General features: G+C 36.7%; 1 protein-coding gene across 6 annotated transcripts in view; it reads left to right on the top strand.

Annotated features, from left to right (window-relative positions):
- osbpl8.L (oxysterol binding protein like 8 L homeolog) overlaps nucleotides 1-20,307 on the top strand; it is a 99,929-nt gene that overhangs the window by 60,676 nt on the left and 18,946 nt on the right. For all 6 annotated transcript variants that reach the window (XM_041586360.1, XM_041586357.1, XM_018252480.2 and 3 more), the window contains 8 exons: nucleotides 9,317-9,387; nucleotides 10,850-10,930; nucleotides 11,254-11,355; nucleotides 11,892-12,095; nucleotides 12,630-12,714; nucleotides 13,388-13,559; nucleotides 17,493-17,730; nucleotides 20,050-20,234. In XM_041586360.1, the coding sequence (XP_041442294.1) occupies nucleotides 9,317-9,387; nucleotides 10,850-10,930; nucleotides 11,254-11,355; nucleotides 11,892-12,095; nucleotides 12,630-12,714; nucleotides 13,388-13,559; nucleotides 17,493-17,730; nucleotides 20,050-20,234 (1,138 nt within the window). The remainder of the gene's footprint in view (nucleotides 1-9,316; nucleotides 9,388-10,849; nucleotides 10,931-11,253; nucleotides 11,356-11,891; nucleotides 12,096-12,629; nucleotides 12,715-13,387; nucleotides 13,560-17,492; nucleotides 17,731-20,049; nucleotides 20,235-20,307) is intronic.

Here is a 20,307-nt window from a genome sequence, read left to right as displayed (position 1 = left end):
CATTTCTTGCTGTGTTTCAATAACATATTTGAAGTCTGGATTAAAGGGGCGTTTTAAACCTATGCTTACTCTGTAGGCTTTTTGTAGAAAATAAACTACTACTCTCAAAAATTTTTTTAAATTGACCGATTTGTTTTGTGTTAAACTTTATAACTGTAGAGCAACTGAAGAATGCATTCATTTTCCACTTTATCCTGAAAATTGCAAATTTGATGTAATGCTTTTTATTTTTAAGCAGTGTTCGTTTTAATTTTTTGCGTTCACGCATACGTCGTGATTTATTTTTTTTTCCATACTATAACATCTTGAAATACATGGCATTGTCTTTTAAAGGGCAAATAAATCCCCCAAGTTCAATTTACCAGAATTTTTTTTTTCCAGCCTTGTCTTTTGAATCACTTGCTATTTTTTTTCAGAAACTCCTCCTAAACAGTTTTACCAGTCATGTTTTGCTTTTATACTGAGATGCACACATCTGCCTTCTTGGAAAGATGTGCCTAACTTCCTTCTCTTTAGACCAATACCTCTGCATAGGCCTCTGATTGCTAAAGAGAAACTGAGCTAATCGGTCATAAGTAGACCCATGGCATGGAGCAGTACATATGTTCCATGGGTTGGGGGCAGTATTTTTGAAGATATAAAATGACCCATCTATAATGCTACAGACACAATTCAACATCAGTGGATTATTAAAATTGTTTTAAGGCTACTTGTGGCAGTTACTTCACTTTGGTCCTTTTACCTATGGTACGAGTTTGTCCTCCGCCTGATTTTTTTTTTACCAGAAAATTACCAGATCATGGTCATTTAGACTGTTCTTTATTTTAATGTAATCTACCTAGAGGTGACAGGCTTTTACAAGCTCTAAATGTATTTTCAATAGAAACAGTTGGATAATTCATTATTGCAAGTGTAAGCAAGGACTGGGTGCCTTTCTCCTTTGTAATGATTCATCATTTTTACAATCTAGATATAGTATGTGCTGTAAGGATTATGATGCCTTTAGATGGCAAAGGATTATTGCATCTATATAATCATATAATATAAAAAGACTTGTGAGCCGCTTCTTTGTTTGATACAAGTTGCCTTGAGAACAAGAAAGGACTCTGGTTTGTTAAGGAGTGAAAGATCTGCTTGGCACTCTGCACTCTAAAACATTCCAAAAATGATGTTTAGATCTGGTGATTGGGAAAGCTGTGGTTATCTGGATTTTCATTAAACCACACTTTTTAGCAGTGTGCATGTGAGCGCTATCATCTAGGAATCTAGGAAGAAATATTCCTTTCTAGATTTTTTTCTAGTTCTGTAAATAGGCAGTTTTCTGGCATACATAGAGTAACCATCAGACCTAATGACTCCTGTGGGTTGTCCATATCATTGGAGATCCCCCACTATACTGAACACGTAGCAAGACATTTGGCCTCATTTATTAATGCAGAGAAAATCACCTCAGTGCGTTAAGGGGGTTGTTCACGTTTGAGTTAACTTTAAGTATAATGTATAGAGTGATATTCTGAGAAAATTTGCAATTGGGTTTTCATTTTTTGTTATTTGTAGTTTTTGAGTTATTCAGCTTTTTATTCAGCAGCTCTCCATTTTGCAATCTCAGAAATCTGGTTGCTAGGGTTCAAATTACCCTAGCAACCTTGCATTGATATGAATAAGAGACTGGAGTATGAATAGGAGAGGGCCTGAATAGAAAGATGAGCAATACAATTTGTCAATAACAAAAATTGTCAATGACAGTATATTTGTAGCAATAACCATACATGTGTAGCCTTAAAGGGCTAGATGGGGTCAGTGACCCCCATTTGAAAGCTAGAAAGAGTCAGGCAAATAATTACAAATAAAATAAATGAAGGTCAATTGAAAAGTTGTTAGAATTGGCCATTCTATAACACTTAAAGTTAACTTAAAGGCGAACCACCACTTTAACTTCTATGCACCAATTAAATTAGATTTGTTCAGTTTGCTGCAGTTAATGTACTGAAATAAAATACAGGTATGGGATCCGTTATCCAGAACCCCTGTTATCCAGAAAGCTCCACATTACGGAAAGGCCATCTCACATAGACTCCATTTTATCCAAATAATCCAGACTTTTAAAAATTATTTCCTTTTTCTCTGTAATAATAAAACAGTATCTTGAACTTGATCCAAACTAAGATATAATTAATCCTTATTGGAGGGAAACGGCCATTTGGGTTTATTTCATGTTTAAATGATTTTCTAGTAGACTTAAGTTATGAAGATCCAAATTACAGAAAGATCAGTTATCCGGAAAACCCCAGGTCCCAAACATTCTGGATAACGTGTCCTAAACCTGTATACGGTTTACGTGCAGAACTTAAATCTGCCATAGGTAAGAGTGGGTACAGTTAAGACACACAAGGAAATCTGTGCTAAATGTATAAATGCACAGGGGGCAGTGGAATTATGATTAAAGAGTGTGTCATAGAGGGAGGAAATTATTTTTATAATCCTGTAGATTAAACTTCCTTTGAAAAATCACAGTGGTATTCTAGGCTTATTTTGTACCATACATACGGACATACATGATTTGAGCTCTAAAATCTAACTCTGCTAGGAAATAGTGCCAACCACCAAAAAACTTTGCTAACTTCAGATTTAATGTACTTTTCCATTTTGTTTGGTTGTCACACAGCTTCTCTCTACTCTGGTTAGTTTAAATATCTTCAATAGACTTTAGTTTACTCAATGAATGCATTGTAATAAAAAACTGGAATTATTGCTTGGATTTGTAAAAAAAAAAAAAAAATGAAAAAATCTTGGAACGTAGCATGCCTTTTGTGTATCATTAAAAGGCAAGGGAAATATTTTAAAATATTTTTTTGATTGACCGTGTAGGCTGTTATTTAATGGAACAGGTATTGACTGTTATTTGAGGTTTACAATTATTATTATAATTATTAAATTATTATTATTAACATGTATTTATATAGCACCAACATATAGGTACAAAAAGGTGAGGAAGGCCCTATGCATAGGCATACACTCTAAAGGGAAGGGAGTAATACACAAGGTGTGGGAGTGGGCAAGATCGAATTAAGTGGGTGAGAAATGTGGTACTGTATGTGGTGTTGCGTTTGGTAGTTAAGCAGAGTGAGGGTAGGCTTCTCGAAAGAAGTGCGTTTTCAGAGATTTCTTGAAAGCAGAAAGGTTGGGAGAAAGTTGGACAGACCGTGCGAGAGAGTTCCAGAGGAGGGTTGCAGCCCTAGCAAAGTCTTGAATGCGAGCATGTGAGGAGGTAATGAGAGAAGAGTTGAGTAGCAGGTCAGTAGAGGAGTGTAATAAGCGATTGGGTGAGTATATAGAGATGAGTTCAGAGATGTAGGGTGCGGCAGAGTTATGAAGTGCTTTGAAAGTCAGTGTCATTAATTTGAATTTTATTCTGAAAGGTAACGAAGCCAGTGCAGGGATTGACAGAATGGCGAGGCAGAGGAGGAGCGGTTGCTGAGGTGTATGAGCCTCACAGCAGTGTTCATTATGGACTGGAGAGGTGATAGTCTCTGGAGGGGGAGGCCAATTAAAAGAGAGTTACAATAGTCTAGACGCGATATGATGAGAGAGTGAATAAGAATTTTGGCAGCATCTTGGGTGATGATCGTATTTTGTATATGTTCCTTAGGTGGAAGTGACATGATTTACTAAGTGACTGGATATGAGGAGTGAATGACAGGGCAGAATCTAGGATAACCCCAAGGCACCGGGCCTGGGGAGAGGGGTTGACTAATGAATTGTTGACTATGATGGATACTTCCGGGATGTTACTGGTGTTAGTTGGAGGAAAGAGAACCATTTCAGTTTTAGAGAGGTTTATTTTAAGGCAGCGTTGCGACATTCAGGTAGAGATAGCGGACAGGCAGGAGGAGACGCGAGTTAGGAGTTCTGGGTTGAGATCAGGAGATGAACTGTTAATTATTTTTACATCACCTTTCAAAAAGCACTTTATAATCACTTTCAGCAGGCTGTCTATTTATACAAATTAACTAGGTTAACCTACTTTCTAAAGCCCACAGACTTAACAAAAAATTGCTGCACCCCAATAAATTATATTTCTGAAGGCATGGAGAATGCAGATTTTTACATTATATTAAGTTGGATTAACCATGGCAGATTAAACTAAGATCTAAGCACATTAAAGCCTTCTCTGCGAAATATGTATTAAATGCAAAGTCAGGAACGATGATATTTCACCTTTGAAATAACTTTTAGTATGGTATAGAGAGTAACATTCTGAGACAATTTGCAATTTATTATTTGTGGTTTTTGAGATATTTAGTTATTGAAGTTTGACACATGCTAAGAATGCATTGCAAGATGTGAAACAAAACATTGATGGACTTGAAAATTTATAGTTAGGGAGTGGATAGCACTTCTTCCTTACAGTTTTGGGGCTCTGAGTTCCATATGAGGGTTGGACACTATCTGCAAAGAGTTTGTATGTTCTCCATGTGTCTGTGAGTTTACTGTGGCTATTTTGGATCTTCACACAATTATCTTTGGCCATGTAACTTATGCAGCAGCCCAAGTCCCCACTTTGGCTACCAGTGTACATTTGCTGTTTGGCAACATGGATGCTGGAAGCAGAAGTGACATTACTAAAGGTGTTGCCCGACATTGTTGGGCAGCTCTGTTGTTCTGGACATGCAATCGGGGCAGGTTTGGTATGGGATTCAAAATACAAGTATGATCAATTGCAAACCCTGAAATGTAAACACTGTGACTGAACTGTAAGAAACAATTGTATTACATGTTACTGTACTGATAATTTTCTTTTAATGCCAGTTCTCAATAAAACCTGTCTTGAGCAAAAAAAAATAGCCATACTATCTGGGCTAAAGCTAACTTGTGTTTTGGTGAGAATTAAACAGGTTGTGTGGTATTGCTGTTAATACTGAGGCCCTTTGTCTGCATGCCCTTTTGAAATGTCAGGGAGCAAGCAAGTTTTCCTTGTAGCCTGATGCTGCACAGATGCACATTGTCTTTGTTGGCCATAAAGTGGTTCGCTGACTGCAGACATTCCTGGCATAGCCTGGAGAGGTTTTCAGCCTTTTGTTGAACAGCCATTCTTTTTGATAGCATCGTACAGCATTTGATTGTGTATGTAATTTGGTTTCCCTTTGCAGTGCTATCATTAAAGGGGTTGTTCACCTGTGAAATAACTTTTAGTATGGTATAGAGAGTAACATTCTGAGACAATTTGCAATTGGTTTTCATTTTTTTATTATTTGTGGTTTTTGAGTTACTTAGCTTTTTATTCAGCAGCTCTTCAATTTGCATCTTGAGCAATCGGGTAACTAGTGTCCAAATTTCCCTAGCAACCATGAATTGATTTGAATAAGAGACTGGAATATGAATAGGAGAGGGCCTGAATAGAAGGATCAGTAATAAGATGTAGCAATAACAATACATTTGTAGCCTTGCAGAGCATTTGTTTTTTTAAAAGAGAGTCCGCAAGGCCCATTTTAATACTGCAAAGAGTCAAAAGAAAAAGGCAAATAACTATAAAACCATAAAAAATAAATTATGAAAACCAATTGAAAAGTTTCTTAGAATTGACTGTTCTATAACATAATAAAAGTTAACTTAATGGTGAACAACCCCTTTAATCAAAGATATGTCCCTTTGGCAGTGTGGCTCTGGAGAGTATTGTAAAAATTGCATAAAACTGGTTACACACAGACACATTCTTTCCACTATCATCTCATGCCCCTGTCTAACACATAATGTTTGAGGTTCTTTATGAATTTTTTTGTAAATCCATTCAGCTGATGAGATTCCACAATCACCCAGTTTCTCCAGAGGTGGTTGCGCCTGCATATGCGCTTGGCCAGATCAGAACAAAAATAAGACGTAAGAATCCGAAGAAGATGGCAACAAGGATCTTCTGAAGAAATCAGCTAGCCACCAACAATTCAATCCACTTAAAGGCATTGTTCACCTTCCAATACTTTTCTTCAATTTTTTTTTTTTTTTCAGATCAGTTGACCAGAAATAAATACATTTTTTTTTCAATTACATTCTATATTGTAAAGTTTCAGTTTTGACCATTCGTATGTCTTTCTGAATCTGCGCTGGCAGTGATACAATGATACATTTTTATTTGTGGCCCTGCAGAGCAGAATCCCTCAGTTTCATTAAAGGCAGCTGTTAGAATTGATACAAAAGATGCTAATATTCCTCAGATGTGGAAAAATGTATCAACTAATGTAACAAATTGTAACAGTTTAGAATCTGCACCAGAATTACAGAGCTGCCAGACTGAAACACCAGAGGAAGGAACATTAATCTTTAAACTTCAATTTTGGAAAATTGGTAAAAAAAAAAAAATAAAAAAAAAAAAAAGTAAAGCAATTGAAAAAATTCTATATCTCTGGCAAACAATCAAACTGAAAATGTGTTTGGAAGGTGAACAAGCCCTTTAAAGGAGAACTAAAATGTCAAGAAGATCCCCCCCCCCCAACCCCAGTTATTAAAATCGCTTACCTGATACCCTGGGCCAGTGGTCCTGTTCTATAAAAAGGCCCAGGGAATCAGGTGGGCAATTTTAATCAATAGAGGATGCCTAACATTTTTTTATCTTAAATTATAATTTGTGGTCCTTCAGTTATTTCACTTTTTATTCTGCAGCTCTCCAGCTTGCAGTTTGACTGATCTGGTTGCTAGGGTCCTAATTGCCCTAGCAATCATTAGTTGGTTTGAATAAGAGACTGAGATATGACTAGGATAGGGCCTGAACAGAAAGATGAGTAATATAACCTTCGCTTCTACAATAAATATGTAGCCTTACAGAGCATCTGTTTTTATATGGGTCAGTGGCTCCCATTTGAAAGCGTTAGAAGAAGGCATATAATTTAAAAAAAAATACATCTAAAAAAACAATGAAGATCAATTGAAAAGTTGCTTAGGATTGGTCATTCCATAACATACTAAAAGTTAACATAAAGGCGAACCACCCCTTAAATTGGACTCTGTCCAAGCAGTACTGTACAAGCAGTCACACAAACCTGAAAAAGTCTCTATGGAAGGAACGTGCAGATAAGAGAGACCTATGTATTTAAAGCTAGGCTACTGCCTAGGGAAGCTCACCCTCCTTCATGCAACAGATATATGTTTTTCATATTTAGATATTTTAAGCAAAGGGTAAAATAGCACCAAATAAGAAAAGCTTGTATGTCTCAAGTGAGGTACAGATCTGTGCTCAGACCTGCTTTTACCCAAGAGGAAACATTTTCTTTTTAATAGATGTTTTTGTCTTGTTTTGTTCTCACAGTAACTGTGCAGGCGTGTTGAAAGTAACCCCTGGAGTATGTTTGTATTCCACTGAGTATGAACAAAAACAGCTGCCCTTTGGGAGTGTGGTGACCAGAGTTCTTTGCACAAATAACCTTGCATTATTATACTTTACTACAAGGGTGCTGTTTTTTAAATTCATACTTGGAGTGAAAAATATCAATACTATACTTTTTCTGATTTAGATCACTGCAATATAATTTAAATTATGCTATTAGATTAGTCAGAACACATACTTGTGATGAACTGGGGTGATTACATCCTCACTGTCAACTACATTTATTTTTTTTTATTAAGAAATCCATTTAAACCAAATTGCTTGCTGGAGCTTTTATTAACAAACATTTTCTAAACATTTCTCTGCAGCAGCTTCCATCATATTGCTTAACATTACTTTATAGGATCTTGCAACTGCAGGACCTAAACTACTACCTTCTCAGTGATAGCAACTGTAATCCCAAATGGCAGGTTGTTTACCAGGGTACTAAAACCTCTGCTACCTTTTTGGGGCACCAGACGGCCCAATACCTGGCATACCCCTCTGAAAAACATACTTAAGGCCAAAGAAAAAGTGACCGTTAATCATCTTTCTGGCCAGTCCATTCTTAACCTCCGACGGCAACCCATTCTGCCTGTGTCCAACCCCCATTCATTATACAGAATATATTACTTGTAATCCCTCTCACATACTTTATATAGTAGAAGCATTGTTTTTATGTACACCTATTTAACCAGGCCTCAACATAAGAAAATGAAAGTTCAATTATTTTGTGCTAACATTTATTAAGATCACTACAGGTATGGGACCTATTATCCAGAATGCTTGGGACCTGGGGTTTTCCGGAAAACGGATCTTTCTGTAACTTGTGTCTTCATACCTTAAAGGAACAGTTCAGTGTCATCTAGTCACTCCAGCTTTTATAGATTACATTTTTGGATACGGTAACTAATTGTATTAGAAACATTTTTTTATTTTGCACAGCCTATCTATTTAACTAGTTTTAATTTTTATGCTGAACTGTTCCTTTAGGTCTACTAGAAAATCATGCAAACATTAAATAAACCCGTTGGGTTCATTGTGCTTTCAATAATGATTAATTATATCTTAGCTTGGATCAAGTACAAGGTACTTTTTTATTATTACAGAGAAAATGGAAATCATAAAATGGACTCTTTGGCAGATGGTCTTTCTGTAATTCTGAGTTTTCTGGATAATGGGTTTTCAGATAACGGTTTCCATACCTGCACTACGCGAAAACACGTCAAGAGTCTGTTAAGGATTTTATTCATCCTGGTCATGGTATATCTATAGTAATAAGTCAAATCAACTGTAGTTGTTGTAGTTTTCTTTTTCTTTAAGATGTTTCAATGTCATCCAACTGGCTTTTTCAATTCTGAATGGAGAAGGCCAAATGTCTTCATGGAAAAAGAAAAATACAGCAAGTCCAGTTGATTTGACTTGTTACTATAGATATATATGTCAAGAGGCATGGGTTTACTGTAATGAAAATTTGGTGTAGATTGCTGATAAATTTTAGGAGAAAGTGCTAACCCTCAAGACAGCCATTCCTCATTCTGTTCACAGCGAGGTGCACTTTAGAACTGTTCAGTGGGCAATGCATTGCATCTATGTTCCATGTTTTCTAGAAATATTAGCTGAATGACAGTAAACATGCTATAGGGCAGTTACTTTCTCATTCTTAAGGTACTGGCAAGGAAGTGGCACCTGCAAACTGATCTTTATACAGTTTCAGTGCCATTTCAGCATAGTCTCCACCATTACATTTCTTAAATGCGATTTAGGAGTTTTACTTTCTGCTTCATTGAATTTAAATTGTATGATGTGTTTTTAGAATACTAAAGTCATTCAAGGTTTTGCAAAAGTTTGGGCAAAGTTACTGTAAGTTATAGAGGTCTATACATATTTTGCCTTAGCACCACATATATTTGTGCCTTTTGGCAAGGATAGTATAGAATACCTATTCTGTTTTGTCTTTAGGTTTCGATAGAGGCAAAGATGAAGTCTTACAAAGCAAGGAAGATGCTTCTGTTTCAATGTCAAAGAGCAAGGTAAGCCTTTCCTCTGAACCTTACTCAAGCCCTCGCCTGTTGTGAAACAGATAAAAAAAAAGAGTAGTTGAAAGGCTGTATCTGTAGTTGGGCCAAAACCACAATGACAAAAAGAAGGGTTTATTATTTCTCATATACAGCTGATATTTTACAGCTGCCCTGCTGCTGTGATGCAGTCATTTGGAAGTTGCCACTATATAGGGAATAGTGACACTCAGATCTATTATCTGCTGCAATAGCCAAATGCATTGTCTGCATAATATCATGTAGCCAGTTGCACCAGAATTGCCATGTACTGCCGTTTTCTGTGCCTGTGTGTGTGTGTGTGTGTTATAGTCCACACTTAGGAATTGCATCAGATTTCAACAGTAGTCTATGAAGCCGAGTACTACTGTACCCATGTGTGCATTCACATCTAATTGCCCGTTACGGTAATCAGTCTGACCGCAAATAATCAGTATGAAAAAAGACAGATCTGAACAGGCCTTGGGGAAACAAGGAATTATGAATGCATACATTTATAAATACACTGTTCATCATAGTGTAGTTTCCCTATTTTTTTCAGAAATCTGCATATGAACCCATTATTTTGTATATATAGTAAACCAGACTGGCACACTTTTAAGCTTCCGCTTTTTCTTGAGCTTTCATTTGCTATTCTGCTGTAATTGTAGGGACAGTTAAGTCTTATTAGTACCATCATTTTATTTACCCATAAAGTTGTACTTCCTTTGCATAGTAAACACTCTAAAACTGTTTATGTGAAGCAGTAGAAATGGTCAAATGTTCAAGTGCTGCACTTCTGACCTGAAGGATGCTATGTTGCAGCCATTGTGTCTCCAAAAACAGACACTGGAGTGTCTGGAGTACAGCACTAGAGATTTCAGCAGTGCTGCTTTTCTGTTTAGCACTGAAAAACAGCCATAGCCTAGGACTTTATTTATTCCATTTGACCATAAGACCATGTCAGTTTATTTACATCCTCCCCAATAATTAGTTATAATACACATATGTGTATTTATAACTAGTTCCATAAATAGATTTTAAAGGGTAGCTAACCCCCATCATAACATTTGCTGATATGTCAATTAATTCATGAGGTTGCTATATGGGTTTATAAAAAGGTTACCATACAAAAACACATAGGTAGTCCTAGAATACCATTTTGGGGTCATGTCCCCTTATGTAGTGAATGCTGTACATGGTGTGCTAACATTAACTAATTTGTCAGCTGTGTTTGGGTTTTGGGAAGCTGCTTAACAGGCTTTTATATTAATACATGTACAAATATCAATGATTCTTTGATGCTTCTTCTGCTTAAAAATACTTTGATACTTTGTCCTCCTTAAATATGTAATGCCTAAATGTCATAGTTTATAATCGTTTATATCGTTTTAGTTGACTAAAAATAATAAATATTTTTTGCCTCCACTCCTTTTCTTGCCTTGATATATACATATAGTCAGAGTCTAAATTATATAATGGCTCTGAAAAGGATATTGCTTCTGCTTCAAGCAAACTTACGAAAAAGGAGTCTCTCAAGGTAAGTTATAGTTTGTTTTTGCCAATGATAAAAATTTGTGATTTTAATTAAAATAACAGAACTTGAATTTGAGTTGAATCTGTATATTTTCTTTCTTGCATGTTGTTGTTTTGTTGAGTCTGTAATAACAAGACCAAAATGAAGTGATAGCATCAGTGTAACAGTCCTGTCTTATTATGTCTTGATGAAAGATTGCTTGTGTTGCCTCCCAGATTCTCAAATGTTAACACATAAAAGTGGTTTGTCTAAAGTGCCAACATTCTCTTGGAGGTTTATTTCCTTTTTCACATGAAAACATCTTGGAGTTTTTGTACCTTTGTTAGGTTCAAAAGAAAAACTACAGAGAAGAGAAGAAGAGAGCCGCAAAAGAATTGCTTAGCACAATCACAGACCCATCAGTTATTGTCATGGCTGATTGGCTGAAGGTGAGTGTATTACCATCATATATGTAACTATATTTTAATATTTTGCAAAGGAGAATGAAGCAACACAACTGTAGTTAAATGCCTCTCACCACACATAAAGTGCAAGGTGGGACACAGGGAGGAGTTGGAGTGATGTCACCAGTGGTGTAACTAGATGTTACTGGGCCCCACAGCAAATTATTTTTCAGGCCCCAAAAATGTCTAGAGATTCACATGGTTTACCAACATTTATTGAAATTGTATACGAATTAGGGCCTCATGGGGCCTCTATACCTCCTGGGCCCCCCCAGCAGCTTCCTCTATAGTTACACCCCTGGATGTTACCCTACTCCAAAGGCAATAAATCAAGAAAACTGGTGAACTTAGCAAAGAAAGCTGCAAGTTTCACAGCAAGTTAATATGGAATGTTGCACAGAGACTGTAATATGGGGGTGTTTGTAATTTAGCTTCTCTTGTCCTAAATGTCATTATTTCTCTCTTTATGTTAATTTACTCTGTTTATCTCTGGTTTCTTACTCTATCAATTTACCTTAAAGATACGTGGGACTTTAAAGAGCTGGACCAAACTATGGTGCGTGTTGAAGCCTGGAGTTCTGCTAATCTACAAAACTCCCAAAAATGGCCAGTGGGTTGGTACAGTGCTCCTGAATGCTTGTGAAATAATTGAGCGTCCATCTAAAAAGGATGGCTTTTGCTTTAAGCTGTTTCAACCAATGGAACAATCAATCTGGGCTGTTAAGGTATGAAGTCAAATAAGGGTACTCTTAATATGCAACGTTTTCTGCTCACTTTTTCAAGCTTATAAATACGCAATGCTGTTATTTTACACCTTTGAGCATAAGAAATACTGATTACTGAATGATGGGTCCCATGCTGCTTTCCTGTCCATTTCAATCAATACTTTTATCAATGTCTACATGTTTGATAACAGCTACAGTGTTCATGAGACTTTGCCTGGTGGAGCTTACAGTTTACATTTTCTAATACTGTACACACCTACATATACTCCTGCACACACACACACCGCTACCTTTTCAGATTATGGGAAAAATGCAGCATTATATGCAAAAAATGTTGGTGTGCGTCCTAAATCGCACTTTGCACACTGCACTTGCAATTGTAAATGACCCCTGTTGATTTTCTATTGCTATTGCTTATTGCACTTGAAATAATATAGTATTTGATTTAATTTAGAGTAAAGTACTTTTTTTTGTTTAATAAATCATTTCAGTGTTCTATGTAAGCCCATTTCTTCCATGTCTTTGTATTCCAAGGGCCCCAAAGGTGAAGCAGTTGGTTCAATTACACAGCCTTTGCCTAGCAGTTACTTGATCATTCGAGCTGCATCAGAATCAGATGGTAAACTATTCTTTATATTTTCATTTCATCAGCAGTCTATCTTCATTCAATCGGGCAGTACAACTTACCTTTTAATCAATCAGTTCGTACAACTTATTTTGCTGATAGATATGCAAAGGGTAGTTGGGGATATATTTTATAAAGAAAAGTGCAGAAATGTAGAGCTTTTGTTGCATGTAATTTCCAAAGCAAGACCATGTATCAACATGTTTCAAGTTTTAACAGGATAGTTTCACTATGCCTAGTGCAGCAATTTTTTTCTACTGGCAATAACCCCCTGCCTCCTCTAGCTCATCCCTTGCTAACCTGTGTCAATCTCTGACACTGCTTAAAGTATAACAGCTCTATGGGTAACTTTGTGCTTAGGGATGGGAAAACATTTGAATGGACTTGGGCACTATAAACAGTGCCCCAGCCTATCAGTACTTTGCCTTGTTCCCCTTAGCAATATATACACATGTATGTTCTTCTGTACTTGTGCCATCACTCTCACACTGTTGTAACCGCCTAGTATGCCAGGGTGATAATGTGCACCATGCTACCAGCAGTAGATAATATATATTTCCAACAAATTTTTCAGCATTATGTAAACTGCATAAAAGCTGTTTAGAGCCAGTTTTCAGCTATGTTTCTCTAACTTTATGCATGTAATTTATCATCCTTGTTACTTTAGGAAGGTGCTGGATGGATGCTTTGGAGCTTGCACTGAAATGTTCTAGTCTTCTGAAGCGGACTATGATAAGGGAAGGGAAAGAGCACGACTTAAACTCTTCTGCTGAGAATAGCCAGATGAGTTTTTATGGTCTGTTGAGAGTTAACAACCTTCACAGCAACGAAAACTTCCAGTAAGTAGATTTGCTTGCTGCAAAGTGCTACTATTTTTGGAGCAGTGCTTCAAAGATGTAATTATAATCAATAATACAATCTTCTTTCTGCTTAGATGGCCAGTAACACCAATAAAATAAAATGCCATTAAAAGCATTATAATCATTTAAATGTAAAGGCTTATTTTTAAGGTGCAGGATCAAAATGTAACCTTGTATTGTGGGCTTGAGCCCACTTGCATACATATATAATTTGTGGGCTTATTGAGCTACACGGCAACCCTTTGTGTTAAATTTCAAAACCATTGTAAACAAAACCAGATATCAAGAATTTGCTTTTAAAAGTACTTATTTTTAGATTGCATGCTGGATTTCAGGCTCTATATCATCAAATAATGTACACATGTACAAATATGTTAGATATATAATTTAACTCTGCTGGAAAAGTGAATAAGGGTACATAAGAAAGAGATCTGTGGAGTTGGAAGCATTATGGGTATCTCGAGTCAGTCGCCAAAAATGTACCGACTTCTAATAACTAAATCAGATTTAATAGCTTCTATGAAGGAGGATATGGCAGAAGCAATTCTGTTTCTATCAACAATACTTTATTTCTTTTTGGATTATATTTAGCAGCTATTCTACAGCTACAGTTGTGCTCCTAAGTTTACATACCCCGGCAGAATTTATGATTTCTTAACTATTTTTCAGAGAATATGAATGATAACACAAAAACTTTTCTTTCACTCATGGTTAGGGGTTGGCTGAAGCCATTTATTGTCAAACAACTGTGTTTACTCTTTTTAAATCATAATCACTACACAAACTACCCAAATACCCTGCCAGGGTATGTAAACCTATGAGCACAACTGTATATGCCAGGTTCAATTAATATAAAAGTTGTTTTAGGTTTTCCAGTTGTTCATGGTTTATGTAGTTTACTTTGATTACTTTTAGAATTACCATGGGTGTGGTTTATATTTTTGAGCTTTGGTAGTGATAAAATGCCTTGTATGTTGTGTACTCAAAATGGATATTACATTAGGAACAGTAAAAATTAAAGTGTTTTCAAGTAATTAACATTATATACTGTTAGCATGCACTGGTAAAAGCTTTGTGTTTGCGTCTGAAAGAATACTATAGTTTATAGCCATTCAAGCTGGAAAAAAGAAGAAAAAGCACAGGTTACATAGCATATAAAAGGTTATATGCTATGTCCTTGTCCAATGTCCGTTATGTGCTATGTAACTTGTGCCTTTTCTCATTTTTTCCAGCTTGAATGGCTGCCCCCATTGCTACACAGCAGCTTGTTTATATGAACTATAGTAGTGTTTCTGAAACAAACACACAGCTTTTACCAGTGCAGGGCAACAGTACATTATATTTTAATTACTATGACAGTTCAGTTTTTGGTGTTCCTGTACCACAAACTTTAGTGTTTGAGTCAAATGATTTATGTACCGACTCCACAGCCTTGATAAGAGGTGTGGTGCCTCAAAATTAATTTCTGCACAACATGTGGTGCTTGAATATTTTGCGGATGTGGTAACTATTGCATGACAGAACATACAAGTTTAAGGCTATCAGGGATAATGTGAATATGCATTCTTCCAGTGTTAATTGTGTGCTATGTCATTGGCACATAAATTATGTAATAAATGCAACTAAAACATTCAGTTTGTCTATGATGTTGTGTAGTATTTGATGACTTTGAATTTTACATGGAGAGCGAATTCCATTAGGTATTTTTACAGCAGGTACTTGATAGCTGATTTTGTTTTGTATGGTTTTCCTTGCATATACATTAGAGCTGTGTAAGCCCATTCCTTGTCTGCATTCTGCCCTTCCCTTGTGGAACTCCTTCTGCACAGTTTACTAACCATCATAAATCTGTGTGCCTCCAGTATGTAGTGCAGAAATTTGCGTGTGATGCACTAGACTTCTGGGAATGAATGCACAATGTAGGCCTTGACCCATCTCTTTCTCATTCATTTGCCTAGCATTAATTGTATGCTGCCAGTTATTGTGAAAGAGAATAGGCATGATCAGTAGCACAGTAGACCAATTTCTTTTTTGTAAAGTACATATAATTGTTGGATTATGTTTACATAGACGTTTATTAAAAGATTTTCAGTGACAAAAAATGTAAATGTTTTATTACATTTGAAACAGTATTGCTTGCCTTATTTTCTACAGCTGGTACTGAGATACGGCCTTAGAGGAAAACTATACCCCCCAAATGAATACTTGAACAACAGATAGTTTATATCAAATTAAGTGGTATATTAAAAAATCAAACTGGAATATATATTTAAGTAAATCTTGCCCTTTTACATCTCTTGCCTTGAACCACCATTTCATGATGGTCTCTGTGCTACCTCAGAGATCACCTGACCAGAAACTCTAACTGTAACATGAAGAAGTGTGGGAGCAAAAAGCAGAACTCTGTCTGTTAATTGGCTCATGTGACCTAACAAGTATAGTTTGTTTGGTTTGTTTGTGTGCACAGTGAATCCTACGATATCAGAGGGCGGCCCTTATTTTTTAAAAATGGCAATTTTCTATTTATGAGTAGCCAATGGCACATACTACTAAAAAAATATATTATTATGAAAATGGTTTATTTACATGAAGTTTTATACAATATCTTTTTATAGAGACCTACTTTGTTTGAGGTGGTATAGTTTTCCTTTTAAAGAAAAGTTAAAAAATGATTTAGAATAGGCCCATCTGTAACATACTAAGAAATAATGTTCGGGCGAACAAGTGTTCTTCCGAGGGGTAAAAAATTGGCGAGTAGGTAGAGTAAATAAATATGTACCCTGGACCCCCTGGCCCAACATGCACACTAGAAAAATAGTTTTTTTATAAAAGAGGATAGGACTGTGTGATTTAGCAAACCCAGTGCACAGTGGAAGGGCAATGCACCTGGCAAAAACCTGGCAAAATAGCTGTTTTTGCTATAGGGATTTGTTAAATAAACAAAAAGGTAGGGATGCACGGAATCCTGGATTTGGTTCGGGATTCGGCCAGGATTCGGCCTTTTTCAGCAGGATTCGGATTTGGCCGAATCCTTCTGCCTGGCCAAACCGAATCCAAATCCTAATTTGCATATGTAAATTAGGGGCAGGTTGGGAAAATATGACTTTTCGTCGCAAAAGATTAATTTTCCCACTTTTTCCTTTCCTGCCCCTAATTTGCATATTGGGATTCAGATTTGGTTCGGTATTCGGCCGAATCTTTCACCGGGGATTCGGCTGAATCCCAAATAGTGGATTCAGTGCACCCTACAAAAAGGTTGACATCACTTTAAACATTCAGGTAGGTTTCCCTTCAGGGCGTGTCTGGTAGAGCATATTTTCCACTGTTTTTCCCTTTCTTCCTCAACCCTGTCCTCACATGACATCACTAATGAGTTACGGGGTGGGTTGTTATAGGGTGAAGTTGTTGATCAAGTAGTAGGGCCAAGTGGTCCAGACGGGTGACAGAGATCTGGAAGTCCAACCAGTGAGAACCAAAAGGGAACACTGGGTGCACCATGTGCGCCCACTGGCACATGAAATAATTATTTGACAACTAAATCTGTATGGACCTTGTATTTTACACAGTGATCAAACCAGCTGTTCTGCTGATTAATAGAAATCAGTCATCTGTGTGCAGAGATAATCCCGCAAAAATAGGATGTCGTGAACGGAAGGGTGTTTTCTCTGTCATCCCTGTGGTGTTGAACATGCCTAGTGTGTGCAGTGTGAATGTGAAAAGGGCAGATAGTAGCAGTGTCAGGCAGTGACTGCTTGGAAATGCTAAACTGAGTGTTCCACTAACTATCCATGGTAAATCTCATATGATTTGCTTCTCCATTTGAGTGCACTCTTATTGTCCGTTTTGGACAGCAGACTCCTAAGTGACAAGAGACCGTGTTATTTATTTGCATTTGTCATTCTTTTGCTCAAGGTTGAATGATAGTGAAATTGAACGGCATAATTTTAAAGACCAAGATACCTACTCTGATAAGTCTGACAAAGACAACGACCATGATCACGATGAGTCTGACAACGATGGCCTTGGAAAAAGTGAAGAGAGTGACAGTGACACGTCAGAGAGGCAAGATGATTCCTTTGTTGATCCTGAACCTCCTGAACTCCTAAAAGAAACAACCTATGTTGAAGAAGCACATGAGGAATTGGGAGAGGTAAGAAAGAAAAGGAAATTAACTACAAACTAAGTTACAGTTAGAGGCCAGAGATTTTGTGTAACATGATTCAGCTAAGCAGGATATATGTATTACAGATCTTATGTTGACCTTGTTTTATAGAAATATTCGTTAGTTCTTAAATCTTGTGAGATGATGGGGATCATATTTATTTATGAAAGTCCTCAGTGAGCTAAAAAACAGGCTGCACATAGGAATACTTTCAGGATATTTATACAACATAGCCACAATAATGGATGGCTAAACTACATTTCTCAGTAAGCTTATCTGATACGCAATACTATTAATACTCAGTAGTGCAGACCTTTATGCCAAATACCCTATATCATCACTGAATAAATACTGCCTGTGACAGTTTAGGTGCTTCCAGTTTATCTGAACAGGCTGAGTTTGACCATCCAGGTTTTGTTTGTACATTAATATTGCTGCTCATTTGGTCCTCATGGAGTGGAAAGGCAGAAAATGTTTAGCTGTCTTTTAAAGGCTATTCTCTATGGTACCAATACTGCTGAAATGTATGCGTGCACATCATAAAAAATATTTTTTTGAGTGCCTTTGTTCTCGGGAACAAAAAGACATTCTTTAGCTGCAAAGAATGGTTTTATAGCAGAGCAGGTCATTTGAGAACGTTGGATGTACTCTGTGCAAGCAAATCACTTGCAGGGAAAGTCATCACAACTTTTTCAGGCTTACACATATTAAGTCTATCTCTAGTAATAATTAGTACATTTAACTTGGAGATGTAAACAGAGACAATGCTTGCTGCAGCAGCCCTAATATTATTGCTGTACAATGCAATCTAATGGGCTCTATCACCGTTTTCATGGAAAATGATATGTAAAGATTTCTCATTAAAATAAAGTGTCTGCTATATTTGGCTTGCATTGTCCAAAAGTTCTTTCATTTCACATCTCTGTGAAATCAGACTTTGCTTCCATTCTGAGGAAAAAAATATCCAGTTTCTGCATATGATGGGAAAAGTGTCACAGCATATAAAGGGGAAGTTCACCTTTACATGAACCTTTAGTATAATTCACTGATATTCTGAGACAATTCATTGGTCTTCATTTTTGTTGTCTGATTTTTATTCAACAGCTCTCCAGTTTGAAATTTCAGCAGCTATCTGGTAGCTAGGGACCATTTTACCTTACCAACCAGGCAGTGGTGTGAATGAGAGACTGGAAGATGGATACAAGAGGGTCAAATTAGAAAGCTAACTGACTGACATCTGATGAGCCTTTATTTCTGGTGTATTATCTGAAAGCAGTAACCTGAGTAAAAAGGTGTTTGGAAAGTGAATATCCCCCTTAAAGGAGACTTATCCCCTTAACCATTTTCCCCCATCAGCATATTCTAAATTTCAAGGAATTATCACCCAGAAATAGCAGTCCACAAAGCTTAAAGGGGCAGTTTCACAGGAACTTTTCACAAAACTCTTTTGTGTAGTACACCACAAAAAATGCCTTAGCTCGATTGCCTTCCTTATTTAACCATTTATGACTTTCTATACCGTTACAACTTGGTACATTTTTGGTAAGAGAACATACAGCCACTTAAAGCTCATAACTGTTCTTAAATTACCAGACATTATGCCCATGTATGCTAATATAGACAGACATAGTGAGAGTTAAATGCCATTTGAATGAATGCAGCTGTTCTGAAATGTTGTTGACGTGCCTCCTGTTTAAATAGATGTTGCAGCAGTGTGAACTATCACATTAAGATGAAACCCATAATGACTTGATAACTGGCAATAACCCCCATTCATCTTTGGTTTATTATTTTGATTCTTTTCAATCTTGGTGCCCTGTGCTTTGCTTAGTGCTTTCAGTTGTCCATTATAGAAGCCCACACTATTGTAGACGATACTTTTTGACAGTTACGATATATTTCCTCGATAAAGGGTGAGAAATCTGTGAAAGATCAATTTACTTGCTTTAAGATGTAATATACATATTTAATTAACTAATCCACACCCTGTCATTTACTTTAATGGGACCCTTTTCTGTCCAAAATCTGCCAGATGTCACTATTATCACATAGATCCCATTCAAGTAAATCACAAGCTCATCGTCAGGCTTGGATTCTGTGTACAATGTGTCCATGTGCCATAGATGTAAGAGAGTTGCGTAAAAACTTTTGTTAATGCAAGTTCTGTGTCACACAACTCCTTGTTTTATATACAAACTATATTTTGTTGTGACACAAACTTTGTCAAGGGCATAACACATTTCTGTCTTTCTGTTAACAGACCAATTGTTTCTTTAATCAATGATTTGCACTATATTTTTTTTCAAGGCTGGTGAAGCATCCCAAACAGAAACTGTTTCAGAAGAACACAAGAGCCTGATCTGGACCTTACTAAAACAAGTTCGACCTGGAATGGATCTGTCTAAAGTAGTTCTTCCTACATTTATCTTGGAACCTCGCTCCTTCCTGGATAAGCTTTCAGATTACTACTATCATGCAGACTTCCTATCAGAGTGAGTTGATATCTATTAACAGGAAGATGGGGAAGAGTAGCCAGAAAGAATAATGTAGATGCCAGAGTATCAG

The sequence above is a fragment of the Xenopus laevis genome, chromosome 3L (assembly GCF_017654675.1).
Source record: "Xenopus laevis strain J_2021 chromosome 3L, Xenopus_laevis_v10.1, whole genome shotgun sequence".
NCBI classification, from domain to species: domain Eukaryota; kingdom Metazoa; phylum Chordata; class Amphibia; order Anura; family Pipidae; genus Xenopus; species Xenopus laevis.
Note: the sequence above shows the minus strand (reverse complement) of the source record. Positions and strands in the feature narration are given on the sequence as shown.